We start from the raw sequence: 19,936 nt of genomic DNA, 5'->3' as shown, positions 1-19,936 counted from the left end.
TAAAAGTAAATGAACCAAAACTTATTAGAAATGGATAATGTAACCACACTGGAGGGTGGGAGGTGGGGGGGGGGGGGGGGGAGCAGCCCAGGCAATTCCGAACACAGTGTTTAGAAACTAAGTCCTTAGTTACAGGCAGCAGGCTTCCTTGACTAAGAAGCATAGGCTAGCTATCCTGAAACTATTTTCTGTGTATTATAGCACCAAACAAGTAAATAAAATAAGTACCTGTATTGTAGATAAACAGGAGCTAGATATCTCATCAACATAGTGGTTACCAATACAAAAAGGTACCAATACCTTTAATTCTGACCTTGTGACGTTGGATTAGAATTAAACGTTATCAGTATGAATATATGCTTTTAAATAAATATTGGTAGATAATTATAAAAATAGATATACTATGGGTATTGTATACAAGGTCTGGCAGAAGTAACGCCGACGTGAGTGCAGTTGGTAGGGTGATAATATGGGTGTAATAATTTAGAGTTTTAATTTGAACATTTCACCTAAAATGTCACATGGTGTGCTTGAGTGTGATATTGTTATGTTACAGAATTACATGCTTATGATTCTGTAATACAAGATTTTGTACTATAAAAAGGGGGCATTATTTCTGCTGGACCCAATATATTTTACATATACACATCTATTTACTAAATCTGTTTGTTTATAGGGCATGACAGCTCACTCGTCTAAACTTAGAGACCAGATTTCTAATAACAATTTTCCACTTAAAAAAACAAGGATTGCTCAAAGAAATGGCTGATTTGGGGGCTGGGGTAGAGAGGGCAAGTACATGATAAATCTAGAATATCCTATGCCAGAACAGAAGGGAATACTCAAAAAATTATGAGGATATCATAAAAGTTTTAAAGAGCCTTCCACTGGAAAATAAGGACAATCTGAGAATCAAAACAGATAATAAGCAAAGGATTATAAACCATGGACTAACATAAGAATCCATGAATCCACACTGACATAAAAGAAAAAGCTCATCCTTTCAGTAGAAAAACACTAATAAACACAGCAGGAATGATGAAATTAGAAAATTACCACTTGATGAGAATTATATTATAGCTGACTCAGACAAGAATCATTAATAGATGCCAAAAGTAATGGGTACAAGTTTGATGAGTAACAGGATATTTACATCATTTCAAGGAGACTTTCCCACAAGATGAATACTGATGAAGGGAAACAACCACACAATGTAGAAATCTGGGAGATGCCACCTTAGCCAAGAGAACAAAAACATCACTAACAATGGCACATTGTGTGCCTCCTAATTCAATGCATTGAGAATATCACTCCTCGGGTTTTCCTGCCAAAAGTCACTTAACATGAATCAATCATGAGGAAACATCAGACAAACCAAACTAGGAATTTACAAAATAACTGGCCCATAAACTTCAAAAATGTAAACATCATCAAATCAAGGAGAAACACAGAAACTGCCATTGCCTTTAATTTCCAAAAACAATGGAGACAAAAAGATGATGTGACAACTGAATGCAATGCATGATCTGAGAATTAATTTTGCTATAAAGGGCACTATTCAGACAACTGGAGAACTCTGCATAAGCTCTGCAGGCTAGTATTAACATCAATGTTAAATTTTCTGTTTTTATAACTGTTCTGTAATCATGTAAAAACAATGTCCTAAATTTCTAGGGATTAAACACTTTAGTACAGGGAGAGGGCAGTCAGGGACATTATATTTGAAACTTGCTCTCAGTTTAGAAAAAATGGGGGAGGGTATAAAGAAAATGTGGTAAAATAGTAACATTTGGAAAATCCGGGTTAAAAAAAATGGAAATTATCCAATTCTTGTAACTTTTCTGTAAGTCTGAAATAATGTCAAAATATGTTAAGTCTGAAGTAATGTCAAAATAAACAGGTAAAGAAAAAAGTTGCTAGTTTCAACAGTCATACAGTAAAAGACGGAAGTAATAGCTGGTACCTATCACTCTAAAAGTGGTAGGTTATAGACTTTGGTAACCTACCACTATAGACCTAGTGGTAGAGGTTATGGACTTTGCTGTCAGCCAGATCTCAGTTCAAGTCTCAATGCTAGTCTATGTGACTTTGGACAAGTTGCTTATTTTCTCTGATTTTTTCTGTTTCTTTATATGTTTTATGGGAATAATGTATAGAATTCTTATAGGATTCCATGAAATTAAGCATCAGTTTGATCAGAAATTAAGCAAGTCACCAAAAACTTGCATCAGTTTTGGAGCTGGACTATGAAGGTTTGATTCCCAGTTAGCAACTGACTAGCTGTGTGACCCTGAACAAGTTATTTAATCAGTCTGTGCCTCAATTTTCCTATCCGTAAAGGGGGGTGATAACAGTATCTACCTCAAGGATTTTTGTGGAAACTAAATAAGTTAGCTGATAAAAGTGATTTGAATAGTACCTGACAAAAGAGCAAGTACTGCATGCATGGTAAATTATTGTCATCATCAGCCTAGGCTCTACAGAATAAGAATTCAGAAAATGTTAGCAATCATTATTATTGTTAAGTATATAATATCATCAATACAACTTTTTCAAGAAGTTTGCTGGTAAAGAGAAAGAAAATTTATTTTTTCCTATTAGAATAGGAAGACCTAAACACATTATAAAGACAAGGGACAAACAATACAGAAAGAGAAACTGAAAATACAAGAGACACGGAATTGTTTATGAAATACTCAAAGGCCCTCAGTTCTCTTTATAAATATCTGAGGATTTAAGAGATGTAACTTGAAAAGCTACCTTCAATGAAGTATGTATTAAGACAGAATGTATATCTTTAAATATAATTGAATACATAGATACATGTACTTTTACATTTATTCTCCTATAAAATGCATTTTTCTTTAATACCTACTAGGCTTTAAAATATTTAGCTTCTTTTTAGAGATGCTCCCAAAAAAAGTGTGTTTAAAATGAAAATTTTAAGCACAATATAGGAAGAAAATACATAGAGCAGGAAAAGTTTACAAATAAGCAAATGCTTTTCTTTTTAACAATATTTGCTTTTAAAATTTATCTTTGCACTAATTGTCAAAAATATACATGGGGAAATATTAGCAGATGGCTATGGATCAATATGAAAATGTCTAAATACTGAAAGAAAAAACATGCAAAATCGTTTGAAGATATATGTGTATCTTTAAAAAAGGTTAATATTAATGGCAAATGAATTTTTTACATCAATTTCTATCTTTACAGAGCAACTGCTATGTCTCATATAGCAGGAATTAAAGAATAATTAAAAAATAATATTGAAGGAACAATGGAATTCTTATTCCAATATGGTATTCTTATTTCCATACAATCTAACTTAAAAAGGAACAGAACACAGATCTATGGAGCCAGTCTTATCTGTCAGTGAAATGATTGTCACTACAATGAGTTATTTTCACAAAGATTTCTGGAAAGTTAAGCAATTTAGATTGTAGTTATATTAAATCTAATAAACTCATTTATTCAAAAGAATATTACACATTTCTAAGAGAACAAAAAAAACCTATCCAACTGCCAAGTAACCAAAAGTGCCTTATCAGTTAAAACATCCTAACGAATTTAGGATTAAAGAAATAATTCCTTGAGAAACTGTTTTCCCTTTCATTTTTTTCATTATTCCATAATATTATCTCTCAGGGGAAAAAAATCCCTAAAATTAACAATTATAGTCAAACCTTCCCAAATCTACACTGAAAATGGGAACCGTTTTTATAGGGAAAATAAAATATGCTTGGGCCTGCCTCTTTCTGAAAAGGGCACTGAGAAAAGATGTTAGAGGAAAAAGAAGATTCATTACCATTATCACTGGAATCTTGATGTCCACAATATATTTGTTTCTATTCTATAATTCTCTGTATACCTATATTAACCAGAACATTAAACAACTGTTCTTACATGATCCTTACTCTGTGCAATGCCAAGACAGTTACCTTTCTCCTACTGACCATACATTGCTACCCAAATGGAGGACCAGGGGTCTACAGTAGGAAGTGATGGGAAGGGGGCAAACTGAATCCAACAGGAACCATCGTCACTCAGTGCCCTTCGCCTTTCTGAGGCTTTTTATTAGCCCAGGTGAAGAGAGACTAAGGAAAGCAAAAAACAATGGAAATAAGAGAAAGCTGAGATTTACTGTATACCTACTATATCCTAAGTACTTCAAAGTGTTATTGCATTTAATCTTCCTACAATATGGATGATGCCTTTGAATTACAGACAGGGCCAATGACTTGCAGAAAGGACTTTTAGCACGTACCTGGTAAATCCTGGAACTGTGATGAGAGCCCAGTGAGAGATTTAAAACCTGTCTCAGATTTTTCTCATGACACTCAGCTTTCCAGTAACACTAATTATTGTCCAAATATACATGTACAATCCTCTTCTTTTATTAAAAAAAAAGTTTTCCCCACGAATTTTTCAAAATGACAGTATTATGCAGTGTATAATGCACGCTCTTTTGCTCAAATGTTTGAAAGAAAAGTAAGAATGCACATTATACTGGGTGTAATAATTACAGACCATGGGTATATAACAATGGTTATGTGCACAAAAATGTGAGTGCACATTATACACGGCAAAATGCAGTATGTGAAAGCAGAAGAGTGTGTAACAACTGTGTGTGTGCCCATGGAACAGCTTCATCTGTTTGTCACTCTTGTTTCCCCTACCTTTCTTCCTACCTTTTTTCTCCCTGAAATATTTAAAAACAAATCCAAGATATTTGACTTCAAAATGTCTCTAACAAATTAGATCTTAAAAAATAACATTTACCAAACCAAAAGCAATCATTCTTGACAATCACTGAATACACAATTCCTCTTAAAATTTCTCTAATTATCTTAAAAATGTGCTCTTTCAGTTGGTTAGCTTAAATTAAGATACAAACAAGATCCACACATTACTTTTGGAAGACGTATCTCAATGTCTGACAGTTCCTTCTACTTCCTTTTTTTTAAAATGCCACTTATACACAGGCATACCTCAGAAATATTGCAAGTTTGGTTCCAGACCAGTGTAATAAACAAGTATTGTCCTAAAGTGAGTCAGAAGCTTTTTGCTAGTAGTGATTCTTGCCTTCAATTTGTAAAAAAATGCAACATCTGTGAGGTGCAATAAACCGAAGCATGCCTATATAGGCCTCAGGATTGATATAATGTGTTTCTTTAGCTCTTTCATTTCCTATAAACTGTTACGTGTTTGATCACATTGTGTTTCACCTTTTTTCACTGTTGTTTCAAGATAGCTCATGTGGTACTATTTACTCTCTACTGCATCACTTCAGGAGGCATTTGATATCTACTTGTCTATTAGTGTTACAGTACTGGTGTTTCTAGGTCCTCAGGTATCTGAGTTCCTAAAAGCTTATCCAATACCACATATTCAGGGCAAAGTGCACATGGTGATTAAGGTACCAGGTTAATCAAGAGTTGACTCAGACACAACAGAGGCTATCAATTAACAGTTGGGGAAGCAGGACAGGAATTGTACTCTGGTAGATAAGAGGCCAAAATTAGAGAAGTAGAGAAGAGATAAAGTATTTGATTATAGATGTAGAGGAAGCCAGAGGATGAACATGATGCTTAAAGAACAAGATACTAGGTTCCAATTACAGTTCTAAAAAGACACTTTAAACACTTGTATGAATAAATGTTTCCAAACAAACTCAAAGAATTCAATGATTCACCAAAACAGCCTTACAAAATTTTCCACGTTTCTTGCTTAAGAGAAAGGTGCTGCTCCCTAAGCCAAAGGTCTAAGTAGATGATCCTGGGATCCTTTTAAAATACTGAGGCATGGGTCCCACCCAAAGATTTTTTGATTCAACTGGTCTAAGGTAAGGATCAGGTATATATGGAATATTATTTAAAAGTCTCCCCAGGTGACTCTAATATGTAGCCATTATTGAGAACCACTGCTCCTAGCTAAGGGTAAAACCAGTAACAGCTAATATTTACTAAGCATATATGTTGTATGTTATGTACTGTTCTAAGCACGTACAAGTTCATTTCCTATTTTACAAGTGAGGAAACAGAGAGGTCAGATAACTTGCATAGGGCCACAGAGCAAGCTAGCAGTAAAGTTAGGATTAAATACCAAGAGGTTTGGATCAAAAGCCCATGCCCTTAATGGTAATGATACACTGCTTCCTAAGTGTGAATTATATTCTTTAACTGCAAATAAAATAAAAAAAAAACAAAAAAAGTGAGATAATTAACTTTCTCTTTCTTAGAAATAAATTAAGTAGCATTTTGTTGCAAAGGTATGAACATAGGCTTATAAGAGGCCCTGGCTGGCATAGCTCAGTGGTTTGAGCGTGAGCTGCAAACCACAGTGTTGCAGGTTCGATTCCCAGTCAGGGTACGTGCCTGTGTTGCAGGCCATGACCCCCAGCAACTGCACATTGATGTTTCTCTCTATCTCCCTCCCTTCCCTCTCTAAAAATAAATAAATTAAAAAAAAAAAGAGAATCTTCTCTTCCCAAAAGATTCAAATTTGAGATTTTCACTCATGCTTTCAATAATTTCACATGTATCATCCATACAGCATAGTTATTCAACATTAAGTACCAAAAGTTGCTTCAGTTTTAAAACTTGAGGCAATAATGTATTACATGTACATTCACAAGAAAATTTCCTACCTATTTCAGTCCTGCTAACTCCAATTCCATTATAAATTCTCAAGTAATTGAGATGACAAGAATCAGAATCTTCAATGTCAAAGTCACCAAATTTGATGCGCACTCTCTCTCCCATCTTTACACGAATCTCCCATTCACAAACGGTGCTGTTGGGATAGGTCTGTGGGTAGTTTATGGACGTAAGAGTTCCACTTTCAGGGCCTAGTACAGTGTGTCCACATCCATCACCTTTAAAAAGAGTTAAAAGAACAATAAATTATTCTTACATCTTTAACTTATACTGTATATAATTAGGACTTGTGTGACGATTTTAAAATATGTATGACATCAGATATTTTATACCACTAATACTCTTACACAAGATAAAAACAGATGACATAGTTCTTAGCATATCTATGCATAGGAGCCAAAAGAAGCCAGCTTAGATCAAAATAATCAATGATTAATTTATGAGTTCAAAAAACCTTCCAATCTCAATTGGAATAGAAGTACACATAATTTGTCAAAAAAATTATATATATATACAAGTCATAAATCCAATCTCTTCACAGAAATCAATTCACAGTAATTGTTTCAAGTAAATGTAAAATATAAAAATGAAAGCATGTGATTGGCTTCACCTATTTATTTACAAATATCACAAACCTCTTCTAAAAGCTATGAGATGATTTCTAAAAGCACTCAATATATACTAAAGATTACACAATTACTAACCATATCACACATGCAAGACATTCATTGAGGCATTAAAAAGCAATAGTTATTGAAGTTTAATTTTATATTCTACTGAAATTTGACTTTTTAGTAATCTTTCTCCAAAGCCTCATTGTCTCCCCTACAAAATGATAAGAAAACATTAAGTTAAATGCTTATTAAAGATTAGGAAAAATGTGTTTGTAGCAGCATTGTTTGCTCTAGAAATTTTTTTCAGAAACTAGATGTGGAAACTCAGATAACTTTTGTAAAAATAAAGAAATGTGCGTCCTTCCCTTTATTATAAAATGTCATCTTACTGAGCAGGAGACATGCAATGTTGATTAAGAGGTTTCAGCTGCTGCTCCAATTGTACAGTTTAACATTCCTTGATGACAGAATTTAAATAAATTCTTTCTAATAGGAAGATTAAGACATCCTTTTAAAATGATAGTATTTTCTCCTTCAAAAGAACTATCGATAATCATCATTTGGAATAATTCAGTACTCACACAAAAAACAATATTGAAAGGGACACTGCTATGCTTTAACCTTAATATGGATACAGAGGGCTGTGATAGAATTTCCTATTATCTTGAATTATTTTTAAGAATGATGTAGTGCTGCTATCATTTATTGGAACAGATGAAAGCTTTAAAGGCCTATGAATAAGAACCTAACCTGGCATCTAGCAAGTAGTACTTGCAAAATAAATACTTATTAACCTGCAAAAAAAATTCAAACTCATCTCAAAAGTAACTTTAATGAAGAAACAACTAACCTACATTCTGATGACAATACTTCAAATCCTTTGCTGATAAAAAATTTTAATTCTCAGAGACATGTGAGTACTGTTACTTAGTCTACTTTTGAAGGTCAGTCAGTACTAGCAACCTGGCTTTATAAACATATCTCTCTCATGTAAAGCTTAGCTTTTTAATCAACTTGACCTATCTTGTACACCTGCTTTCATCCCCCACAAAAGAGCTAGGCATAGCAGCTCAATAATATAATATGAAAGGACGCCATAAAGTAAACACATGAGTTTTTGTGATACACCCACTGACATTTTGCAAATACAAAACTTAGAATGTTATACAACTCAGAGGAAAAAAACCCCCACAAATCTCCCCTGAAACTATCACAAAAATACCTTGAATATTTCTGTTGGTCTAAATTGAAAACATAGGGGTATACAACCTTCGCTGTGAAAATAAATGAATTGCAATATAAATAACTTTTAAACAATCATTAACATTTTTTCTCAAAGGAAAAAAACAGATATCCTAAGATAGAGTTTCTAACATTATGAAATTAGTCTAAGATGTTCTTTTACCAATGAGAACATAAAAACATGCTTTCTTTCTATAAGTGTTTCAGTCTTTAAAAAGTAGCCATTGAATAAATGAAATAAATCACAATACAAATGCATTTTCTTTAGTAAACAGAAACTAAGGCAGCTTTTGAAATGACTGGAAGTGTTGATGGATTTCAGAAAGCCAAGAATTTCCCATTAACATCTGAATTCTTGACTTAGTAATGGCAGGTTGTCACGTTTAATGTATTCCCCATAGGCTGTTACTTAAGGTTGTGATTTTAAAATGATTATCATTGAAAGTAGATGCAGAGTGTTAGTAGTAATTTTTTAGATGTCTTTATGTTCATACTACGTTTGAGTCTCAATAAATACACAAAACATTTCTTGCCCTTTCCTCTATAAAGCGTAATTTCTACAGAAGTTAACACAATAAACACTAACTGATGAAAAACAGACTTGAACATACATGCTGATGAAGAAAAGAAGATGGGGCTTCTTTTTAACAGTCTTTTGGGGTGGGGGGGAAGGGCAGTCCACAAGTACCGTGCCAAGAATGTTTTAAAATATGTGATGGAGTTCAGAGCTTCCTCCTCTTGCAAACAATATGATACACACCAAACACCAAAGTTAAAAGTCTCAAATCTACTGCACTGAACAAGTTTGAATGTTTCATATTTCAAAAACTATCTGGTAAATTTAACCTGACTAGGTAAATAGCTTAGCTGGACTGGCCTAACACCTACTGCTATGAGATATATGTTTAGAATAATCCAGTGCAAAAGGGAACACTGGGCTTACATATATGCAGTAGGCCAGTTTTCAAATGCTTTTCTCCGTTATTTTACATTGTAACCCTATACACTCCAGCATGTTCAGGTCTTGGCTCTATATGCCTGACATACCAAAGAGCCCCTACCTAGTACAGTCTGAAAACACTGTACTAGGCACCCAAAGGTCATGATGTTTAATTATCAAAGAAAGATTGTCCTCACTTTTACTGCCAAACTAGAAAATGTGCTCCCCATTCATTTTTATAGTTCCTAACAGTAAAGCCTGTTCTACACCAAAATACTTAGAATATGACAAAATATTTCCAAGTAAAGCAAAAATCCGGAAAATATTCTTTATCAACAAATTACCTAATACACAGGGTGGGGCAAAACTAGGCCTATGCTTGTTCATATGGAATAATATAATAATTGATCAATAATAATGTAAGAATAAGCGTTATGCATACTCACAAATGTACAATGGGGTAGGGGGAGGACGCCACAGGGGGCAATGCCCTCCCAGCTGGCAATGTCTGAAGAGGACATTTTTGGTTGTCACAGCTAGAGGGAGTGGGGTACTACTGGCATCCAGTGGGTAGAGGCCAGGGATGCTGCTAAAACATCTCACAATGCACAGGAAAGCCCCTCCCCCCCATAGGCTGATCCCTGCTAATGTCAACAGCATCAAGGTTGAGAAGCAGCGAAACAGCAAAGCCTAGGCTATCTCAGACCAGAGATCCGGGTTAGTTCCTGGCTGGGTTTCATTTGGCCCAAGGGTAATGCTATTCTATTTGTTATGGGTACAACCTAGGGAATAGTTTCCCTTCAAAGGTCAGCAGTTACGCTAAAGAGTTTTATGTTTCTAATTCCCAATTTTTAAACAAGTAAATGGAATGCTTTGTTTTTTCGTTAAGTTAAAGAAAAAAAATTCCTTTTTATTAGTCTACAGCCCTCAAATGATTTTTTTCTCATTCAGGAGCTCTTAACATTAAGGCTGAAAATGTTGCTAATAGGGTCATGAGTAACAGTTCCTAAACTTTCTACTTAGCGTTGTACACTGGAAAGAGTAATAATGATCCAAGGCCAGTCTGTATTACCTACTATTACTCACTTTCAAATGGTGGCTTGACAAAAAGAGCATAACTACTACTGGAAACACAACTTTTAAAATGGGTATCACAGGAGCAATCCAGACATTCTCATCAAGAATTCCAACATCAATCACCAACTCTTTCTCCAACTCAGTCACCACCACATCCACTGTCAATTTCTCCCTAGATGGTCCCCACCAAACTATGACTGACCATGAAGGGTAGAGGCCTTTTAATGTAATTTCTAAATTTTATTTTAGTGGAGAAAAAACACTGGAATTTGATCTTACTGTTCCTTTGCTTGGCTGCAGGTTTATCTAGGGGATTACTCATAGAACATGTGTCCACTTCCTCTGAGTGTAAGGTCAGATGTGTTAAGCCAGACACAAATTTTGGTATTGTTCCAAGGAAAATAACTGAGTAATTTCTTTTACTCCTTATCCCCAGAGAAAATAAACAGAACATTAGCCATTTAAACGACAGTGAATTTAATACAACAAAGGATGTATGGCTTATTTTAGGATGCTCTGAACTTCAAATCAACCGGAGTTTTTTTGATAAATATATGCTTGTGATGCTGATTGCATATGACTCTCCAGTCACCCCATATATTAATCACATTACAAGTAATAAATAACAAAATTCCTACTTGTTGAATTATAGTACTATGAACATGGTGCACCTTCTTGAATAACTTCTGAGTCTTAACTAACACATCCTATATTTTATTTGGCTACAATGAAGATTTTTTTTATCCACACCAAGGACATGTTCACAAAGTTTAGAGGGAGAGAGAAACATCAATGTGAGAAACATCAATCGAATGCCTTTCCCACAAGCCCCAACCAGGAATGGAATCTGCAACCCAGGATGTGCCCTGAACAGGCATGAAATCTGTGACTTTCAGTTTGCTGGACAACACCCAACCAACGCAGCCACATTGGCTAGGGCTACAATAAATATTTTTAGTGTATTATTCAGTACTATAAATGTTTAGACCAGCAGTATTATTAACACTACAAATCTAAGTAGACAATTCAATGCACTTTAATTTCATTCGATATTTTTACTTTTTAAAAATGTCATCTTTATTGTATTTTTTCCATTACCATTTAGTCCCCTTATATCCCCACCCCCCAGCAATACCCACAGTTGTCGATGTCCATGAGTTGTTTTTCCTTTTTTCTCAATCCTTCCACTACCTCAAATACCCTCACTAGCTATCATCCTGTTCTCCATCTAAAAGTCTGTCCACACTTTCCTTGTCAGCTCAGTTTGTTGAATAGATTCCACATGAGTGAAATCATACAGTATTTGTCTTTCTCTGACTGGCTTATTTCACTTAGCATAATGTTCTCCAGGTCCTACCAATACTGTTGCAAAGGCTACAACTTTCTTTCTCCTCCTTCCTTCCTCCTTTCCTCCCTTCTTCTTCCTCTTCTTCTTTCCTTCTCCTCCCCCCCATTTTTTTTTTACAGCCAAGTAATATTCTACTGTGTAAATGTCCCCTGTTCTGTCCACTCACCTACTGAGGGACACCTGGGATGCTTCCATATCTTGGTGGTTGTAAATTACACTGCAAGGAACATAGGGGTACTTATGTTCTTTTGAATTCTGTGTTCATTGAATTCATTGTTTTGTGTTCCTTTGGATATATTCCCAGAAGTGGCATTGCTGGGTCAAAAGGCAGATCCGTTTTTAATTTCTTGAGGTACCTCCATATTGCTTTCCATAGTGGCTGCACCCATTTGCATTCTCATCAACAGTTCAAAAGAGTTCCCCTTTCTCCACATCCTCGCCAGCACTTGTTGTTTGTGGATTTATTGATGATAGCCATTCTGACAGGTGTGGGATGATACCTCATTGTGGTTTTAATTTATATTTCTCTGATGATTAGTGACATTGAGCATCTTCCCATCTGTCTATTGGCCATCTGTATGTCCTCTTTGGAGAAGTGTCTATTCAGGTCCTTTGCCCATTTTTTCATTGGGCTGTTTCTTCATGTTGAATTTTGTAAGTTTTTTACAATTTTCAATATTAACCCCTTTCCAAAATGTATTGGCAAATAGGTTCTCCTGTTCCATGGGCTTTTTATTTTGTTGATTTCTTTTACTGTGCAGAATCCTTTTAGTTTGATGTGGTTTGATCTTCTTTTGTTTCCCTTGCCTGAGGAGATATATTAGAGAAAGTATTGCTATGGGCAATGTCCAAGATTTTGCTTCCTATGTTTTCTTCTAGGATTTTTATGGCTTCAGGTCTAACATTTAAGTCTTTGATTCATTTTGAATTCATTTTTGTGTGCGGTGTAAGAAGGTGGTCTAGTTTCATTTTCCTGCACGTATCTGTTCAATTTTCCCAACACCTTTTATCAAATAAACTATCTTTAGCCCATTGTATGTGCTTCCTTCCTCTGTCAAATATTAATTGACTCTAAAGGTGTAGGTTTATTTCTGGATTCTCTATTCTGTTCCGCACAAATTTTTGAAATATTTGTTCTACTTTTATGAAATACATCATTGGAATCTTGTCAGGAGTTGTGTTGAATCTCTAGATTGCTTTGGGTAGTATGGGCATTTTAATGATGTTAATTCTTCCTATCCATGAACATGGTATATGCATCCATTTATTTGTATTTTCTTCTACTTTTTTCAGTATCTTATAATTTTCTGAGTTCAGGTCTTTTACATCCTTGATTAGATTTATTCCTAGGTATTTTATTCTTTTTGTAGCAATTGTAAATGGGATTGCTTTCTTAATTTCGCTTTCTATTAGTTTGTTATTGGCAACTGATTTCTGGATATTAATTTTGTATCCTGTGTTCTTTGCTGAATTCTTTACCAGTTCTAGTAGTTTCTTGGTAGAATCTTTGCGGTTCTCTATGTACAATATCATGTCATCTGCGAATAATGACAGTTTTACTTCTTCCTTTCCAATTTGGATGCCTTTTATTATTTCTTCTTGTCTGATTACTGTGGCTAGGATTTCCAGTACTACGCTGAATAAGAGAGGTGAAAGCAGATATCCCTGTCTTTTTCCCCACCTTAAGAGGAACAACTGCAGTTTTTGCCAGTTGAGTATGATGCTTACAGTAGGTTTGTCATAATTGGCCTTTTTTATGTATAAGTTCCCTCTAATCCCACTTTACTGAGAGTTTTTATCATATGCTGGATTTATCAAAAGCTTTTTCTGCATTTACTGACATAATCATAAGGTTTTTATCCTTTGTTTTGTTTATATGGTGTATCATACGTACATTTGATATGTGAATGTTGTACCAACCATGCATTTCTGGAATAAATCCCACTTGATTATGGTTTATGATCTTTTTGCTACATTGCTATATTTGGTTTGCTAATATTTTGTTGAGGATTTTAGCATCTATGTTTATCAGGGTTATTGGCCTATAATTTTCTTTCTTTGTAGTGTCTTTATCTGGTTTTGGAATTAGGATAATGCTGGCCTCATAAAATTTTCTCCTCTTGAATTTTATGAAATAGTTTGAGAAGTGTTATTTAGTTCTTCTTGGAATGTTTGGTAAAATTCACCTGTGAAGCCATCCAGTCCAGGGCTTTTATTTGTTGGTAGTTTTTTTTACTTTATAACTGCTTCAAATTCATTAGGTATAATCCATCTATTCAGATTCTCTGATTCTTCCTGATTTGGCTTAGGAAGACTGTATGTTTCTAGGAATGTGCCCATATTGTGCAGGTTGTCCAATACTGCATAGGATGGATATGCACTGGGGGCCTAAAGAGGGTCACTGTGGATAGTTTTTAGGAAAAAAAGAGTAGCTCCCAGCTTCATTCTTTTTTAAGCTGAACTTCATCTCTGTATATGTGATAATTTATAAAAGTGATTAATGTAAAGGAATGTGAGATGTATAAATCCTCTTCAACCCCTGCCAAGCACATATTCTGCTTAGAATGTAATGTGAAGCAAATGGATTCTGGTTTCATACAATGAACTTAAATGTCCTAGCTACCATGTACTATGACCTTCAGAAGGTAATTTATTGTTGCTAAACCTCAGTTTTATAAAATGGGGTCACTAACAAGTCAAACCAGACAGGGTAAAAATCAAATGAGATATTATATGAGAAGACCTAGTATGGAGAGCCTAATCCATGAGAAAATGCTCAGTAAATGTTTGAGGGTACTATTACCATCATAAAAGGCCAGAAAGGCTTTGCCTGTCATATGTCAAGCTAGTGCACTTGGCCACAACCTAACTGAGGTAAAAGAACAGTGGCCCATTAGTTTAGAAAATTTATAGTGGCTTTAAAGTCTCAAGTGTGTCTTGTGAAAAGTATGAATCCATTGGACAATTACTCTCACTAATCTTCTACCCTATGACCTCTACTTCACTTTGTTATTCTCAGGACCACAACCTGGACTTTGTTTTTACCATTATCGACTGCTCCCACTTCTAACAATATCCAGAACTTTAATGTCTTACTCTACTGGTCAGTCTTCTGACCTTTCAGCTCCCTTACGGACCTCATGTACACCGGATTAACTACACTCTTCTGGTACATTCACTTCATAGCTACTGTGTTCTTCTTGAGTATCCTGGCAACATCCTCCCTCCTCTCCCCACCAAATCAAATCATCTCTCTTTGCCAAGAAGCTAAGCACTACTGGAAAAAGAATCACAAAATCCAGGGATATGTGTCATTAGAGTAATGGGTTCCAATCTCAGATGGGTACCCAAAGCTCCTCAGTTGTGTCTTATTCAGTGGTTTTCAACATTTACTCCATTCACTAAAGCAGTCAATTTCTAAGCTGCCAAATACAACGGATACTTTTCTATCCCAATCATTTGGGACCTTTCTATAGTACCTGGTATTGCTAGGCCTTCCTGCCCTCCCATTTTTCTATCTTCCTTCGTATCTTCCCTCCCTCATTCTTAAAACTCTCCTTCCTTGTCTTAGCTCTTCAACTCTCTAATCGCAACTTTTCTGGTATCTTAACTGTCTTGGCTTCTTACTGTTAACACTGCTGTTCTCAGAACTGTTTCCCCACACTATTATACCTGAGAAATTTCATCTACTCCTATGATTTCAGTGAAATGGGGAAAGCTCCAAAGCCTCCAACCATTCTCCTAATCCTTAAACTTGTCACCTACTTACATATTAAGCACCTCTGCTAAGAAGTTCCACTGCTCAAACTCAATGTGTCCCAAGTATTCAAGGAACATCTTCCATATGCCAGGCACTGTATTAGGTGCTACAAAAAAACAAAAAGCCAAAAATGACAGATAAGGACCCTGCCCTTATAGTTTACAACACAGTAAAATAGATACAGCAAGTCATTTCACAGATGTTGAATACTATGGGGAAGTAATGGGAACTTTATGGATGTGTGTATGTGTTTGTAGGATAAACTGTAGTTAACTGCAGTTTAATCCTGGTTGGTGAAACAGGGAGAACAGGATTCCAGAGATTTTTTTAGAAAAGCATTTTAACCTTTGCTCTCTCAAATCTAACTGGTTATTACGTTTTGTACTTTCTATCTCCTCAATATCTCTACATTTAGTCCCTCTGAACAAGTATAGGCCCTTGTTTCCATGTCTTTCCTTCCCCCAATCCACTGTCCACACTCTTGTCGGTGCTTCTGAAACACCAACTGAGTCCTGTCCCATATTTAAAATTCCTTCCACTATTTCCCACTGATGATACAATGAAAGTCGTATTCTTCAGCAAGGATACAAAACCTACCACAATCTTTCCTCGAATCCCCTTTCAGTCTCATTTTCTGACTTTTCCCACAGCCTTTTTGCTCCAGCTGTCGAACTACAGGGGCCTCCCTGCATGCTCCACATTCTGTCCTCTGGGCCACTGCACATGCCATTCCACTCTGCTTCTTCCTCTCATCCACCTCGAAAATTCAGTGTTACTTCCTTTGTGAAATATGCTGCAAGTCCTGGTCTCTCTCTTCATTTCTATTATCAAAATCTCTTTACTGTACTCAATGTGCTTAATTATAAATGCACATTTATGCCAGTTTACCATACCAACCTATAAAATTGTAAGGCAGGCATACACAAAGAAATAGGGAATACTATAGGCTCTTAACACATGCTGTTGAATTTCAAAAAAATAATAAATGCAAATTAGCCAGCGATAGGCACTTGATAAGCAAGTGATTTAGTAGAAAGCACACAATACACAGGCTTTGGAGTTAGATAGACTTAGATTTAAACTCTAGCCATGCCAACTTTTGAGATCCTGGGCACTTAACCATTAAAAGGTTCCATCTCCTTACCATCCACCTCCCAAGGTACTTGTGAGGTTTGATAATAACTTATGTAAAATACAATGGACTCTATAAATGTGAACCTCTTTCTCCTCAAAGATGACGCATGCCTCTGCCTATCTAGTACCCTCCTTATCCTTCCAGGAACTGCCCTGCATTTTCAAGTTTTTCTATATGTCAAGTCCCTTGGCTGACAGGCTCAAGTGTGGGTCTGATTTACAGTGGGCCAACATGAGGCCAACTCACCCTTCCCTCCAATTTCTGGACCTTGTCCCAGAAATCCCAGAATCTCTCCAGTGTTGAGGTTACCAGCCTTGAGGATCACCAAGAGCCATTATTCCATGAATCTACTGAAAGTCAGAGTGAATCAAGAGAGAAAAATTAAGCGGAATCCTTAGTGCCTGAGTTCCTCCTGCATTCCTGCTTCCCCCTTGGCTTAGGTTGGTTCAGTTCTTCCCAAGACTCCACAAGTAATCTTAGAATCCTCCAAATACTTCTCCCTTCTACAATAAGCAGATTTAGACTTCTGTTTCTTACAACCTCTGAAGTCCTAACTAAAATACTTTTCCTCCACCCATGCAACAGAACGTGTCTTTTTTGTATGATTTTGTTCATTTGTTCTTTTATTTTTATTTCTTTGTTCACTTTTTTTATTGTTGTTCAAGTACAGTTGTCTGCCTCTTCCCCCCACCTCTCAGAATGTCTGTCTGAAAAATATAAAATTTGCTTCTAAAATCCAAAGAATAACTAGAAACAAGGGTACAACAGAAAGAGATAAACCATTAACCTGAAATTGATATGAGAGGATGGAGATCAAAGACAGTTGAAACATGTCAACAGAAGTTGTAGAGAGAAAGCAGAGGTCAAAAGGAAGGATCAAAATCAGCATTAAGGTCTAGGTGGGTTAGAAGCCAGGCAAAAATATCTCACATGAACAACCACACCTTGCTGTCACATTCCTCTACTGCAGTCTGGCCCCTTTCTCTGAGCTAAGGGGCAGAATGATGGAAAAGCATTGGATCTCAGTAGAAAGCAAACATTTGAAGACGGATATTTTAACTACAGAGCAGGAAAAAGAGAAACAAAATGTTCATTTACACATTGATTCACGCATTGAACAAAATTTATCAGCCACGCAGACAGATTTGGTCCCAGTCCTCATACATTCTAGAAAGAGAGCTGTCTTATATATTTAATAAGACCGAGAGTGGTAAATGAATCCCAAAGTCGCCATGGCTAGTATTTAAATTCAGGCATGTCTGAATCCAAAGTCTCCATATTTTCAAAGTCCACCAGTGTTAAAAATAGTGAAGACAAACAAAGCTCTCAGGTTTTGGAAAGTGAAGCAAACAAAACAAAACTAAGTTTAAATGAGGCTTCAGTATAGCAGAAGCTAGACTTCAAGGGTTAAAAAGGAAATCATCAGTAACAAATACCTGCTGTGTGCCAGACACTAAGAAAAGTACAGCACAAGTGTAGCCTACTTTTTAGAAAGTATGTCCCTGAAAAAAGCTGATAAAAAGTACCTGAAAAGCAAACAGTTCAAAAGAAAGATGTATTAAATGCCAGTGGTGTTTTGAGCATATTTCCAGGCATAGACTAAGAAGCACCACATAAGCTTACATTATACTAAAGCACAACGTATATTCCCTGATAGGGCTATGCCCTGGACAAGGTGGAAGAGAGAGTTTCAGGAAGAAGGAAGGGTGAAGCAGGAGGCAAATTTATATTGTGCATGGATGAAGACAAGGGCAGGAGTTCGGCTCTACACAGTGGGCCAGTCATAATGCTACTGTTGAGGGGTAATTGCCATTTGAGATTTGATTAGTAGTCCTCATTTGTGACAGATCTAATAACAATGGACACGTGACTTGCTCCAGTAATCTTCAGATATCCAGAACCTGAGGAAGCAGACACTGGGGACTGGCACATGAGCCTGTGTGGGATCTGTCAAGGACCAGGGGCAATGCATCACTGAGATGACAGACCAGGATGCCAGGGCTTGGTAAGAGACAACTGAACCAGCAGATGGACATATGGACCTGATAAAGATGGAGGAACCTAAGGCTGAGGCCATGCCTAATATCTCAGGTACAAACTCCTCAGTGTGCCCCATAATGGAAAGTGCTTCAAAATAACATTCCCACTGAACTTTGCAGCCTTTGTTTCTCATTATTTTCCTGGCACCAGATTATTAAAGCTACCTGAGTGCTCTCCAGACACTCCAGCTGGTGACTAAAACGAAGGCAGGCAACTAATGGAACCAAAACTGGGCGACTCTTATAATGGTGGCGGTGACTCTTCAAATGAGAACTTGAGAGAACAAAGGAACACACCCAACTTGCTGATATAAATTTAGGCTGTCACTGGTCTTATGGATGATCTGACAAGTGGGCCCAGCAGTGTTTTCTAAGTAGCCATGACTGTGTTCAGCTCCAGATAAAGGAGGACTCCTTATTAACGGGGTACAGCAAAGAGGTCTCGCCTCTGTGAAGAGAATGGCTGAGAAACACTGGGTAGATGTTAGATTCTGAGCAAGTAGGCTGAAGAACTGGCTTTATTCCCATGGGACTGAGAAGCCCAGGCTCTAGGACTGCACACTAATATGGAGATGAGACAAAAGACGATGGTGTGAAGGGTATGCAGGTGGCTGGCAACTAACACCAAAAAATGTGCTTGGGGCATCAGATTCACTCCAGAAATAGGCCCTTAATACACATTTTTTGAATGACAGACATCATGCTAATCATTACAAATAAGAAAATGAACAAAACTCTCTGCCAGAAACAAATATTTTAAATAGTGTGATTAATGAAGGAACAGAAGTTAAGTGGAAAGTACTATCTGGAAATGAATGTTTGATGATGGTTAGAAAACTCTTCACAGAAGGGATGAGACCCAAGAAGGGTCTTTCAAGGGTGACTAAGAGTGTATCAAGTATATACGAGACCACGAAAGGCCCTGAACAGCAACAGTGATCTTGAGAAAGAAGAATAAAGTTGGAGGAATCACACTGCCTAATATCAATCTATACTATAAGGCTACAGTAATCAAAACAGCATGGTACTGGCATAAAAACAGACACATAGATCAATGGAACAGAATATTTGTCAATATTTGACAGAGGAAGCAAGCACATACAATGGGCTAAAGATGCT

The 19,936-nt window shown here is 36.3% G+C and overlaps 1 protein-coding gene across 3 annotated transcripts in view; it reads right to left on the bottom strand.

The window, feature by feature from the left end:
• The window catches only part of DCBLD2 (discoidin, CUB and LCCL domain containing 2), a 96,639-nt gene that overhangs the window by 63,475 nt on the left and 13,228 nt on the right, over positions 1 to 19,936 (bottom strand). For 2 of the 3 annotated variants that reach the window (XM_028504263.2, XM_036018015.1), the window contains one exon: positions 6,653 to 6,880. The exons of the other annotated variant lie outside the window; for it this stretch is intronic. In XM_028504263.2, coding sequence (XP_028360064.1) covers positions 6,653 to 6,880 — 228 coding nt within the window. The remainder of the gene's footprint in view (positions 1 to 6,652; positions 6,881 to 19,936) is intronic. 3 annotated transcript variants of the gene reach the window in all.

This window comes from Phyllostomus discolor, chromosome 2 (genome assembly GCF_004126475.2).
Source record: "Phyllostomus discolor isolate MPI-MPIP mPhyDis1 chromosome 2, mPhyDis1.pri.v3, whole genome shotgun sequence".
Classification (NCBI taxonomy): Eukaryota; Metazoa; Chordata; class Mammalia; order Chiroptera; family Phyllostomidae; genus Phyllostomus; species Phyllostomus discolor.
This window is presented reverse-complemented; position numbering and strand designations above follow the sequence as displayed.